The sequence below is a fragment of the Xiphophorus couchianus genome, chromosome 12 (genome assembly GCF_001444195.1).
Source record: "Xiphophorus couchianus chromosome 12, X_couchianus-1.0, whole genome shotgun sequence".
Lineage (NCBI taxonomy): Eukaryota > Metazoa > Chordata > Actinopteri > Cyprinodontiformes > Poeciliidae > Xiphophorus > Xiphophorus couchianus.
Window position 1 is genome coordinate 15,137,182 of NC_040239.1, and position 14,921 is coordinate 15,152,102.

The 14,921-nt window shown below is 37.8% G+C and overlaps 1 protein-coding gene across 3 annotated transcripts in view; it reads right to left on the bottom strand.

The window, feature by feature from the left end:
• LOC114154878 (netrin receptor UNC5C-like) overlaps positions 1-14,921 on the bottom strand; it is a 205,206-nt gene that overhangs the window by 77,267 nt on the left and 113,018 nt on the right. For all 3 annotated transcript variants that reach the window (XM_028034349.1, XM_028034347.1, XM_028034348.1), the window contains exon 3: positions 13,930-14,073. In XM_028034349.1, the coding sequence (XP_027890150.1) occupies positions 13,930-14,073 (144 nt within the window). The remainder of the gene's footprint in view (positions 1-13,929; positions 14,074-14,921) is intronic.

The following is a 14,921-nucleotide window of genomic DNA, read 5'->3' on the forward strand; positions in this document are numbered from 1 at the left end:
TCTTTTTTGCTCACAATTTAGCAATCCTTATTTGGAATTTTTGTAGATCAAGCCCTATAAATACAGCATAAAACGTTGCTCAAAATCATCAGTTCTCAGAGCTATAAAGCTGTGGTCACTGCAAAACATCTCACTGCAAATGGATTCTTTTTACCCTCAAAAAAACCCCAAACAATTAGTTACGAAATGACCAACACTGTAAAAATACAAATATGCATAGCACTAGAACAATCAACAACCGTTTTACAGTAATATATTCCACAACTCAGTTGAGGACAGTTACTCATAAAAATATCTAACATGTTGTGCATAAAATATACTGTCGTGGATCATGTGTAACAAAGGTTGTTGCAAGACACTTTAGAAGATAGACAAGTTAAATTTATATCCAGAAAAATATAATGAAATCCATTCAATCACATAGACAGATTAACTCCACATATTACTTACATACCTATTTAAATATATCCCTACTTATCCATCCATCCATCCATTTTCTTACATCCTTGTCCCTAGTGGGTCGGGAGATGCCGGTGCCTATGTCCAGCTAACGTTCCGGGCAAGAGGCGGGGTTCACCCTAGACAGATTGCCAGTCTGTCGCATATCCCTACTTATATTCCAGTTATTTAGTGCAGTCAAATCCCAGCTGGATGTGAGTTATTTGCCATAATTCAGCACCATCAGAAGCCAGACGCAGTAAATCCAAATGTAAACAATAGCTGAAAATGCAATTATGAAAATTCTGAACTACTGAAAGAAATCTGTCACTATTGGTTCTGATTTTGCATCCAAACAGACTTTTCTGCAGAAGTCACAGTCAGTGCCCCACAAAAGGTCATTGCTGTTAGTTGTGCTTTCTTTGTATCAGTTTCCTTCTTTATAATTTTGAAAAGAAAATGCTGTTTGCTCCCCTTGCTCAACAACTTTAAAATTGATACACGTAAGGTGGCATCTGTTATTACATCCATAAACAGAGTGCGGCTGTCTGACATCTATATTATTCTTCTGTGCATATGGTTTGCTTTGGGGTCGCAAACTGTTCACACAAAAGTTTGATTGCATTCACATTTAATGTTATTAGTAGCCACAGAAACAGTAATACTAGCTGTGATAAGTACACATTTAAGACCAGGTAAAAATTTTGGTACCAAATGGTAGATATCAAGGAGCTAATTGGCAGGCAGGCAGGTATGCAATGGTTTGTTAGCGAATACAAAATGGTGGTAGGGCAGGATGAACTGGCAATCTTTGGGTACAAAATTGCAAAGGACCAGTAAACTAAGCCAGAGTTGCATTAAAGGCAAACAAAATCTATCAGACAGGAAGCATAAGCAGTATGTAGTAGGATTTGAATTGTGTAAAGCAAAAAGCTTCTGTGTTTGAAATATGACTACAGAAGTTCGCAAGAGTTGTGAAAAGTGAAAAACAATGTTCCATATTTAAATCCATATGAGCAATAAGCCTAAACTGGTTTCATTAGAATTCCAGTGACATGCTGCTCAAAAAGCATTAAGGACTCCCAAAATGTGCCTGTATAACTGCTGAAACGCAAGGCAAGCTTTCATTTTGTGCAATATAAATCTACTCATTACACATTCTGTGTGTACAGCTATATTGGTTAAGTGAGTTGTGTGAGGACACAGAGTATGTCTCAGGCTGAATGATAACTTCATAATGCAATCAATCCCTCTGGGGGATGACAGACTGAACAGAGCATGATGGTTCATTATGGGAGTAATCACCAAAAGCTTTAGTTCTAAATCCACCACATGGCTACCCACACGTACATGTACCAACGCTGAAAAACAAAGATGGAACGATAGAGACAGCAGGGTAGTTTCACAGTGAGAAAACTGCACAGAGGAGATGAAAAGGCAGGTACAGTAACACATGAAACAAGAAATTAGAAGAAGAAAAAAAACTCTAGACACAAGGAGAAAGAAAAGTGACTTCTGGACGAGACACACTTTTCCAGTGCCAAGGAATTCTAGGAACAATTTCCTGGTCTTAATTAGGATGGGAGATGGAGAAATGAGAAGTTGGCTGTGAGTTGATTTCAATAAAGATTGAGAATGAAATTAAAGGAGATTAAAGCAAACTGCTTGGGGATGAACAGACACATATTTGTGAGACAGGATGCTGAAGAATTCTAACTCTGCCAGTTGACATGAGAAGGACATATTTTCCTTGTATATTTCCGTTTTAAAGACAATAAGGTGACACATTTTGAAGATGAAGGGGTACCACAAATTCATAACAGTAGAAGGTGTGTGTTTTGTGCACGTGTCCTCAAGGGAAATATTTTCACAGGGCAGAAGTGACAGATGTGCTCATTCACTGACCTCACTTCACTCCCTAAATAGCACCGTCCAGCATTCGATATCAGCAAATCCAATATATACTTCTCTAAGTAGCGTTTTAGAAATACAACAGTTAGGAGCAGGTGAAGTGTTCGTTTTTGTAACGTGGTGTTCACCATATAGCAGCATCAGCAAAAAAACAAACAAAAAAAATAAATAAATAAATAGCCTCCCCTTGCATAAAAGCACCTTCCAAATTTCTCTATGTGTCCCTCTCCGCCTCTTTCCTTCTTTACTTAAAACTTCCATCAATCAAGTAAAACTGTTATTATGTCTGTGGTTAGCTTGTTGTCTTGGGCACCTCTACATAAGCACATTTCAGTGCAATTATCCTAAATGGGTGTCTCTGCCATGCATGCTGCCCGTTCCAAATCATAACAGTTTCCCCCTGATGCAGGTGCTCAAGCAATAAAAAGCAATGTGAGATTCTTGGGAATAGAAAGTATAGAGGGAAAAAAATGAGAGAACAGTCTAATCAACAAAACAAAATCATAGACCAAGATTTAAAAAAACAGGAAATGCAAGGTGAGCTTTGTTTCTGGATTATAATTGCAAAAAAGTTGGACTAGCTATAGAAAACGATTCTAAGCATTATGTGTTCCTTTATCTCTTTTCTCTCTGTCTATCTCTTGGGAATAGAAAGTAAAGAGAAAAAACTGAGAGGACATTTTAATCAACCAAACAAATCATGGACCAAGATTTAAAAAAAGAAATGCAGAGTAAGCTTTGTTACTAGTTTAAAATTACAAAAGTTAGAGTGCCTATAGAAGGTGATTCTAAGCATTATTTACTCCTTCTGCTCTTTTATCTCTGTTATTTTCTTTTAAAACACTTTGGACTGTCAATCAAGCTCATGCATGCGCTGCTCATATCCTCGGGCACAGAGAGCGTACAAGCTCCAGATTGCCCATTTGCTGTACTTGTGCTAATTTTGGAGAAACAAAGTAACTGATGTGTGAGGATTGAACAATTGTAATGTAATAAAATCATGATAAAACAGCTTTCAGATTACAAAATAAACTGTAGAACCTAGCGTAACACCGCAACAATTTGAAATACAATAACAAAACAAACAAGATGAACCTATGGGTTGTATCTAAATGATTATAGTACACAAAGAAAATCATTCAAGCACGAGAGGAAACAAACAAATCATGATTCACTGTTATCACTGTACAAAAGACGTACATCTTGTATTTGCAAAAATTTATATTCATCTTATATGTGGTTCCATTAATTTACAGTTTTGTTCACACGTCTCTGTGATGGAGGTCTTGGTGGTGGTTTATTTGATCATTAATTTCATAAATGGCAGTTTATTAAATAAATGCAATTTAATTTCACCAAGCTACAAACAACAGTGTCAGTTTTCATTTAGTTTTATTATATTCCAGTCGCTTCCGAAGGGGAAACGAAGAGGAAAGCAAATAAAGGTTTTTAGGTCCCATATTTTTTCTACCCTGTAATAATTGTCAGGACAATCACACATGATATTTCACATCAATAACAATTACAGCTTGTTTTTTTTATTATAGGTTAAGAACATTATTCATGTTATTGCTCAAACAAATATCAAACATAATTTTTGATTGTAACTTCTTAAAAGATGCAGAGTGACATGTGTTTAGAGTGTTTATCCTAGTAATTTACCTTGATGAAAAAAAATCCCAAACACTCTCTTGTTTGTATTTGCAGCATTCAAGTACATTGTCAACCTTTAAACACTTAAACTTGAAGTTCCTTTCAAAATGCCTGGAGCGCTCCAAAATATCAAAATGGAAGACATGAAAATACACTGTGACTTTGAACATCACATTTTCAATGTGGCTATAAAGAGGATCATTTTCACTAACTTTCAAGATTGTCTTTCTACTTCACCAATTCTTTTGCTGAACTCCCCACCCTGTCATTTCAACACTTCACAACCTGTCATCATCTGAAGACATCAGACAAGGTCTTTCAATCTACAGTCAGGATTTGAAAAAAGTAAACAATTTAATGTGTTACCATGGAGTCAGTACTCAGCAGTGCTGGCTCACTCAGTTAGGATCAAAAATTGACCAGAAAGCTTTTCCGCTGCTTCTATGTGGTTCAGCAGAAACAAAAACACAAGCATTGTATTTTTGAAAGCAGCAACGTGTGTTCAAACTTGGCAGACCAAGATATGGACCTCCTTCAATTCAAAATAAAGATTTATATTTTATGCAGACCAAAGAAATACAAGCATATAAAGCACATTACTTATCTCAAACTTGGACAATTCATAAAGCGTTTTGTTTCCCTGCAGCATGTCATTAAAAGATTCTCTAAGGTATAAAATAAATAAATTCAACCATGGAAACTTGCTACTTTTTGATCATGAGATATCTTTTGTGGTTGAGATCAGATACCTAAACCATTATGTTCACATTCTGACATTCTGGGGTTTTTGAGCAGAATGTAACTGGGCTCTTTTTGTTTTTACTGGAGATGTCCTACCTCAATTCTGAACATATGTTGGGTTTTCAAAATCATCATCAGAGGTAACCCTCTCTGTTCTGTTATCACAATTAATCCAATACGTTGGCGCCAATCTCTGACCATTTAACATTTGAGACTGTAGTCTTGAGCTTAACAATGATTCACATCTTCAGAGATGAACAAAACACCTTAATATATTGTCTTAGCTATGAAGTGTATCAGTTGTATCAGTGTGACCATTCTAACAACCAGTTGCCTGAAATCTACAACCAATGATCAGACTGAGAAGAAGTAGTAATTTGATGACATCTAATTTTCTAGCAATTCTACAACTAAGTAGTATGTACATCTATAGAATAGTCAATACAAAGACTGTGCAAAGGTTGTGGATGGAGCTTTGAGCTGAAACATAGCGTCACACTATGGATCCAGATTGCTCATAGTATTGTTTGGGACTCTTTAGACAGCTGTATTAAGTGTTAAGTGAGCAAAGTATTTGATTTTCTGGTATCTATAAGAATGAGTCCCTTCAGTGAGAGCAACTTGTCTTAACAAAATATATAATTATGAGTCATCATTTTGATATAGGGCGGATGCTGGTTCAGTTTTTAGCTCCTTTGCTTTACAGCCAGAAGGTTGTAATTGGGTTTTATGAGTTTAAAACCCAATCAGGGGGGGTCAGGGGGGGTGTCCTGCCCCAAGTGGAGGAGTTTAAGTATCTCGGGATCTTGTTCACGAATGGGGGAAGAAGGGAGCGGGAGATAGACAGGCGGATTGGCGCAGCGTCTGCTGTCAAGCGGGCGCTTTACCGGTCCGTCGTGGTGAAGAGAGAGCTGAGCCAAAAAGCGAAGCTCTCGATTTACCGGTCGATCTACGTTCCCACCCTCATCTATGGTCATGAGCTTTGGGTCATGACCGAAAGAACGAGATCGCGGATACAAGCGGCCGAAATGGGTTTTCTCCGTAGGGTGGCTGGGCTCTCCCTTAGAGATAGGGTGAGAAGCTCAGTCATCCGGGAGGGACTCAGAGTAGAGCCGCTGCTCCTTCACATCGAGAGGAGCCAGTTGAGGTGGCTTGGGCATCTGGTCAGGATGCCTCCTGGACGCCTCCCTGGTGAGGTGTTCCGGGCACATCCCACCGGGAGGAGGCCCCGGGGAAGACCCAGGACACGCTGGAGGGACTATGTCTCTCGGCTGGCCTGGGAACGCCTCGGGATTCCCCCGGAGGAGCTGGAAGAAGTGGCCGGGGAGAGGGAAGTCTGGGCCTCCCTTCTGAAGCTGCTACCCCCGCGACCCGACCTCGGATAAGCGGAAGAAGATGGATGGATGGATGGATGGATGGAGTTTAAAACCCAGCTGTGTAGGCTCCTTTTCATGCAATTATGTTGCAATCATGTTACACACAGTGTGTATTCAAACTTGACACTTTTGGTACACTTTAAGCAAAGTTTGTTCTTCCTGCTGGTCTGGACGTTTCGTGTAGGTGTGAATACATTGAAGCAAACAATGGTGGGGACCAAACAAACAGACTGAGACCTGTGTTTTGGTCCGCTTCCAAACAAAGAGTGGTTTGCTTCTGGTGTGAATACAGACCTGTCTCGACCTGAACCAACAACAAAAAATATTCTTTTTGGATTTCACAAGCCACCGTTGCTGAGCAATGTGGCCAAAAAGAGCCTTTAAGTGTTGCTAATGCTATTATTGCGTATGTACTAAAATCACACCTGATGTGCCGTCTTCTGCTTTGCGATGCTGCTGTCAGCATGTTGTGGGACAGGGGTGGCAGAGCATATCATCTCATTCAGATTGCAGCACACACTAACTAATGTCGTTCCAAAATTAAAAATATCCCATTGTGAAATCTGCAGTGAATGAGCTGCTCGTGCATTTACAATAACAGCACAGGCGTGCACAACAGAAATCACACAAACAGTTCTTTAAAAGTGAATTTGTTATAGGTCTGTGCTCTGTCCTATCGCTGTCATTTCTGTCCAATGAGAGCAATGGCTGTCACCTGCATAGATTTGTTTAAAAATGACAGTCCAGTTTCAAAAAAGCATAACATGAAAACAAATTACACCAAACACAAAAAACAATGTATTTTGGTCCAGACCAGAAAAGCGGACTTTCCTGGTGAGAATACACCTCCATTGGATTTTCTACACCGTACCTCGGGCCCAGTTCCCTCATCACAATGGCTTGTGAAGAAGATGAATAAAGTCTTTATGGTCTGTGTAAGCTTGTGCTTTTTAATGTGAAAATGTGTGAAAGATCAAAGTTAATGTGAACAATTAAATGACTCAAGAGAGTCAGTTGTGCTCTTTAAACAGCAAAGCTGCCGTCAGTCACGGAAAAGAATTACACTGAGTGCTTGGTTAACAGCACGGTTAAGTTAGAGTAAATCACGGAACATTTACGCTAAGTTAAGTATGTCCTTACGTTCTACCTTAATAATTTGTGGTAATCACGTTTTATTTAAATATTCTGGTCTTATAAATCTTACATTACTCTTATGTTTATAGCTTAATCCCCTGTGATTTTTCTTAACTATTGACTTACACATTTCATAGACATTTTTTGTGTGACATCTCAATGACACTTTCTGCTTCTTTGTTACTGAGACCTTTGGTTTTTTTCCCCGATTTTTTTATTTCCCACACTTGGACTTTAAAGACCAAGTGAGCGAGTTCTGTGTGAGTAAATCAACAGTGTGGCTTACCACTCTAATGCTTAAGAGTACCCTGAAGCAGTCCTTGACATCTGGGGAAAAGCTCAGTGGCTCACAGCAGTGGTGAAACATCATAACCACACTTCCAGACACATACATTGGAAGACTTTGTGGATTTTAACTATAAAAATGTTTATACTGTGTTTGTGACCATCATGAAATCACCCTCAACACCAAAAACCAAAAACTCATTTATGACGTATAAAAAACAAGAATGGGGGCTTCTGTTAAAAGTGTTTGCATAAATGTCAAAGTGAATACAAATCAGTTTAAAGAAAAATGAAAACAAAAATGAGACATGGACAGTTTTGCTTGAATAAACATTGCTGAGACTGCAACTGACGTTTCATGCTTTAAAAGGTCAAAAGCCATTGAGACAGCGTTTTGGCTGCTGTGCAAATTTCATACCACAAAGGTTGGCTAGCCCAGCACAGTTGTTGCTGGGTTACAAGTGATTGATTGTGTAAGACTGTAAGCCACTGCAGGTTTAAGCCTACATTCAAATAAAAAAATATTCCATTAAAGTCCAAAACCAGGGAAGAAAAGTCATTGTTCAGACATGTTTTCCTAGGTTTAGTTCAGCCACAATTGAGGGGAAAAATAAATTCATCCACTTTGGATATTTGCAACATAAACAAAATCAGAAGAAACCCACTGACAGAGATTTTCCAGTTGCCACAAGTAGCTGCCTCTATTGGTGTGCCCCTGAGTGTCTGGACTCTTGATTGTTATGCACAAACATCTCAGTGGAAGGTGGCAGAACAAATTGCCATCACTGAGGAGAGTGTATGTGTGTCTATGGGTGCGTGTATGTGTAAATTTGTGTGTGCACGTAGCTGTGTGTATGTCTGTGAGTATGTGTGGGGACTTGGCATATTACAAATCCATTGAAGGAGAAAGACTTGACCTGATAGCTGCCGGGGCAAAGAGTGTGACTGACAATTTGTGCACATTAATGTGTATTTAAAGTCTGTGTTTCACTCGTTCATGTGCACTTGACTGCAGTGTTGCATGACTTGAAATGACTTGCAGTACTTGAAAGTGTCAGTGTTTGGCTCATTTTCTTTATAAAGCTGAACTGAGTTGTCTGTACCTCTCACACCACACATTTCCAGTGCCAAAAGTCCAATAAAGCAGAAGATTTAACATACTGTATCTGACTGGGTCTTTGTCACTTTTACAGCCACATTAATGGCTTCGTGACTGGCAATCACAAATTTTCAATTTGCTTAGTACTGTAAAGAGTTAATGGCATTATTATTTAGAAGGCCAAAAGATATTGAGGAATAAGGGATACAGGCAAGAAAGTGACCGCAAGTGTCCGAGTGAAACTATGAAGAGACGAGGTGAGGAGGGTTAAAAGGTGAGGAAAAAAAAAACAAGAATCAAAGAAACTATGACATGAAAATGAAGCAGTAAATGCAAGAAAGAAATGCTGAATTGCTGCTGCACAGTGAAGTAAAAGACACTTAGCTCAGCAAGCTCCAGCTGCCAGGAAGCATTTTAATCACAACAGCAGATCCAAATAGGAGCCGAAAGCAGGGTAGGTCGGGAGGTTGGGTCGATTTGAAGTAAAAGGTTATCGCAAGAAAGGGCTGAGAGTAATCAGATCAAGTTAAGGCAAAAATTACTGCCAAAATAGAAAAAAAAAAGAAAGTGAAGGACAGTGGGGCATACAACATTAACAAGTTATGTGGCGAAAGAAATGTAAGGATGAAAGAAAATTCCTTTCTTTTCTCCATCACAATAACCTTTATCTAGCACTTATCAAACAGCTATTTTAAGCAGGGAGCGTGTGCAATTGCTTGATGTTACATATTGTCAATTATACGATATACTGTAATAATGCACTTAATGCAATTAGGCATCTAGTAAGGTAGAGATAACTAGCTGAAGTTTTGGACTGGGAACCAGTTTGGGAAAAATTAGATTCAAATGACTTAGAATGTGACATGGCTGTGTACATTCACCAAGGTTTTACCAACATTTCTCAAACAGTTGGTCTGAGGAGACATAATAGTAGGAATTGTGACAAAATTGTGAACTGCATATCCATAATCAGAATCTCATATTGTTTGAAGCCCATTGAAGTTTAGCAAATTCACTTTCACATTTTTAAAAACCAGTTTGAGCTTGGTGAAAGAGTGCATTATCCTGGAGAAGGCAGCCACCAGAAGATAGGTTCATTGTGGTCATGGAGCTATGTTCAGGTATGCAGGGGAGTGTTTAATGCTGTACCATTAAAACTGGCAAACTAAAGAAAGAAGGGGTCTAGGTTAGAGTAAAGTTTGGCTAAAATCTGATTCTATGTTCGGATGTTGAAGCTGAAATCAAGAGTTATCAGTCCAGACACCATTTCAAAATACATGTAGTTATATTCTATTTAGGTGCGATTAGCACTTTCTAAAATATTCAAGTCAGTCTGTCTTACATAAAAGGAATTAAGGCAAAAACTAAAGGAGGTCAAGATGGTACTAGTAAGGTATATCAAATAAGGCAATGGTGAGTGTATTTTCTGCATGACTAAAAGTTTTGAAATACATGCATTTTCTAATTGTTTTTAATTCAGTTCAAACTTGGGTTTTCTAAATTTGAATTTGTAAATTCTGCAGAATATCATCTTCCAAAAGAAATCTCCTTTTGAACAGTCTAAAATGCTGTTTGTGTTTGGGACAAACCACAGAGAAATTTAAATATATTAGATTTAGATGCACAACATAGTGGTTACCTTAAAGCCAGGATTTCTACACATTTCATTAAGCTTAACACTTTTTTCAGCCTTTCGAATAGCATTAGTTTTCAAACAATGTTTTTGGGGCCATGCTGTGGTGGCATAGGGGATAGTGCAACCCACGTTTGGAGGTCTTAAGTCCTTGACACAGCCGTCACAGGTTCGATTCCCAGACCCGGCGATATTTGCCGCATGTCTTCCCCCCCCTTCCTGTCAGCCTACTTTCATATAAGGGGCACTAGAGCCCACAAAAGACCCCCTGGAGGGGAGGGGGGAAAAAGTCAGTTGAAACTTTTTAGACGAAGGCTCTAATACCTTGTTCAATACCTTCTCATAAAATACAGTAAATTTCCTGAGAGGCTCCTAACAATGGGTTTTAGAAAATTATTCAAAACCCCATTTTAAAGCCAGACTCATTAAATATCTACTTTCCCATGATGAAGTAACCAGTAGTGGACAACATCACAAGAACATTTTGATTTTAAAAGCCTAAGAGTACAATAACCAAGTTTCGGGAGCACAAACTGACATTTAATGAGTAAATGGACAAAGTTATAAATGAACAAACTTTTAAATTTAGGATTATGTATAATTTAAGACCTAGTATGAAAAATCAGCACATTTAGATTTTTTCACCTTATTTTAAGATACTGAATATGAAGATTTTCAAAAACCCTGTATGTTGCGCATACATTGGGTTTTAAAGTAATCCAAATAAAGTTAACACATTATTTATAGTGCTATTAAACATTAGTAATCAGACTCAAGCAGTGGAATAAAAAACAGCAGAAATCTTAAGTATAACAAAACAATGGTTTGTGTCAGGGCCTGCTTAAAAATTACTTCCCTTTATTTCGATAATGTAAACAAAGATATTGATATTGTATATGAAGGTTTCTTATGATATTCATAAGAAACCACGTGTTCTGCATTCCAGAACACGTGGACATCTTCATCTGTTGCCTATGTTAGGATAAGTTATAGAAGTGTATTGAAAAATGCTCTATTGTTCGTGTCTTTTTGCAGCTGGTGACTATTTTCAAGTGTTTGCTCCTGTTAAGTCTCAGAAGTCAGTATGCAAACACTCCCCTGCATCTGTCTCACAGCATGCGTCAGCCCCAACGTAAGCCAAAAACAGCACATTACCTTGCTTTCATTGTACCCCAAGGAGGGCCTATTCCAGTCGAGAATGTTATTAGCGAAGCTTAGAAGGATATTTCTGACTATGTCACTAACTCACTGCTGACAGACAGGAAAACATCCTCACAAAGTAAAACATTGCAAAAATGCTGCAGTATATTCGGAATTCACTTTGAAAAATGCAACTGTTTTTTATTGTGCATCACTGTGATAGTGTACTTTTTTAAAAGTGCATGATTGTCAGCTTTTTCAGCAAACATGTATCATGTTGATACTAGATTTTTACCTGCACTGTATGAAATCCTAATCTTTTCTCCCAATCTGACATTAAATAAGACATAACCTTTCCTGCTTTTTACTTTCTAGAGAAGTAGGATTAGAGTAACTTTTAAGATTGTGGTAAAGGCCAGATGACGATATAATGGCTTAGCAAACTTCTTATTAAATAGAGGCACACCTGAAGATGCACTTTAAGGCAACACCTTAAACAGACTACTTCCATGCAGAGCTTTTGAAGAAAATACCCCTCACGTAAGCCAGAAAGTTAAAGCTTAGCCATAAATGGGTCCCAACACTGGAATGATCCAAACATACTCCCAAAATTACATACATGTACTGTAATGTTGTATGTAAATTGTTTATCTGAGATCTATCGATTTAAGTACATTTGAGGCATAAATTAATACAGTTAACTTTAAACCTTTTGGTACAAGCATAAAAATGAACAACAGCTAATATGAACCTGCAAACCAGGTAAGTTAAAAAGTAGAAAACCAAGCCTTGAGAAGTAAATGTGTCAGAATATTTTTTGGGGGAAATAAAATAAAAGAAGTAGAAACACAGGAGTCATCATGATGGATTTCCATCTAGACAGGATTATAATCAACATGGGAACAGAGGTTTTCAAGGGTGTATGTCTGTTAGAGTTATACTGTCTGGTAGAGTGCTACATATGGGAATGTGCACAGTTTATTCTGTCTTGTCTGCAGAATGGACTCTGTCAGAGTCCCAAACTGTCCTTTCAAAAGTGCACCCATGTGTATCCAGGCTGTCAGTGTAAGCCAGGGAAAATAGAAAGGAGAGGCTGATTTTGATATAGGTATTTCTTTACTGCAAGACCTCACTACAACCTGAACACAGAGACAAATCCCAGTTGTCTTGTATGGCTGAATCGAAGAGTGCATTGATGTCTGGAAAACTGCTGTTGTGGGTTCAATTCTGAGGGAGAGAAACTTTGAAAGACCAATCTATTGTTTTATGTAGTTGCTTTTAAAAAATTATAAACAAGGCTTTCTGAAATTTTCAATCACATATTTCAATTGTCTTTGTTGCTGTCAATTGAGCATTTACAAATGGATTCTTCTTTGATTTTCCCTTGAGCTTTACTGAGGCAATTTCACTGTGTTAGAAATAAAACAGATGTATAATAAATAATATCACTCCTTGCAAAAAATTATATTTATTCTTAGCTGTATATATATATATATATATATATATCTTTATTAGGTAAATTACTTTCTTCAGTGATGTCATACCAATAAAGAACACAAACCAAATGTGTATTTTTGTCATAATAGTGAGGTTTAAATATACTAGAGATGCTTAAAGCTTGCTGAAATGCTACAACACATACATGAATAAGACAACGTAAAAAGCCTCCGTGGGCCTGCTGTAATATGCATTAAAAAGACTTGATGGTATCAAAATATAATTACCACCCGCAAAGTAGTCATTGAACATGATGATATACGCAGGAGATTTACATTAGGATGTACGTCTTCTTTCAGTCAAGTTCACAGCTGCTGTGTGGGATAATCGTGTGCAGCATGAAGGCAAATCATAGCTGTACTCTGCATGATAAAACAGGGTGGAAAATCATCCAACCTGTTTATTGAAAAAATGATTTTAGCTACATTGTAAAAATAGAATTCAGTTCAGTGTGAAGGTTCTGAACATGTTTTAGGGAAAGCTTTTGTTGCAGTGGATTTTGGTAGGGTCATAACCCTAGTGTAATATTATACAAAACATATAAACCTAAACTCATAAAGTGATGGTTTTTTTACTAAATTTATTTTAAGCATAGTTTATCTGTGTTGTTTGAATATGTGTATGGGTCGGTGTATGTGTAATATGTGTTTGAATATACAAGTACAACTGAGTAAATGCTTCACACATACACATCCTTCCACATGTGTTCATATATACGTCATAATAATTCAAACACACCAGCATTTAGTTTTGTGCAGAAGGTACTACTTGCATCATATAAGATCATCATTTTTCTTAGTCAGCTTGCTGCATCTGTGAGACTAGTATCTCTAACACAGAGATCTTTTCCTGAGATTGGACCTGGCAGAGTGGAAATGATGACTGTTTTCATTTCCTAGGTCTTTCCTTTCACAAGGAAAAATCAATGTGTTAAGGACTGTGTGCGTATCAAATTAAAAATGTTTTTGTTGTGACTTGGTTAGACACTGTTGACTCTGAAGTGCTTGTTGAAATGTACTCACATGCAATTCGGACATGTGCCTTGCGGCTTTTGGTGGTTCCAGCGGAGCTCCAGGCCACACACTGACACCAATAATCTTCAGGACCAAAAAGCTCCTCCACTTGCTGCCGCGTTATTTCTATACTGGCTTCTCTTACAACTAGACCTGCAAAAGAACCAAACAAACAACAAAAAACTGTTACATCATTCACGTTTACAATTACAGTTTCATACTGTCACCATGTTGTGACAGTATGAGACAGACGATCTGTGAAAAGATCAAGCTCCGCCACCTCCTCTCAGTGCTACTATTGTTGTCAGAAAAAATGCTCCCGGTCAGAAACAACTAACCAGGGCCAAGGAGGAGTGTCGCAGCGCTGTTAATTACACTCATGTACATGCTGCTGAATGTGCTAATACCAGAGAAACAATCCTGCTCCTAGATCTGATTGATTGTTTCTGACAGAGAAGTGTATTTCTGCAGATAGCAAGGAGAGCACAGGGAGAAGGTAGAGAAGCATGATTTCATTTTTCCCAGATTATCTGTCATTTACTAAACTGTCAAGAAATAGTGACAGTCCTTACAAATTTGTAAAAAAAACATGTTTTTTTTTTTTTTTTTGCTTGTTTTGTTTTGTAAAACTTACATACGGAAGCTTTAATCAATTTTGTAAGGAATCCTGGACAAAAATGGTCTTTAGAAACAAAGCTGGAGGAGGCATATCCAAAAGTTTGTAATGGCAGTGAATGGTGGTTAAGGAAACTACTGACTCTTGACTTTTGGCTCAGATTTTATGTAGAGGTGTAAGAGTGATGGGAACTGAATACAAGTCAGCACAACAAACGTTTTATTTTTATTTTGTAAGAAATCTCGAAAACCATATTTTCCAACTTATAGTTATCCACAACTTTACACTGGTCATATCACATTAATTTCAAACAAAATACATAGATATTTGTGGTTGTAACAAGTCCAGTAAGTATGTATACTCTTACAACGTCCCATAGGTATGC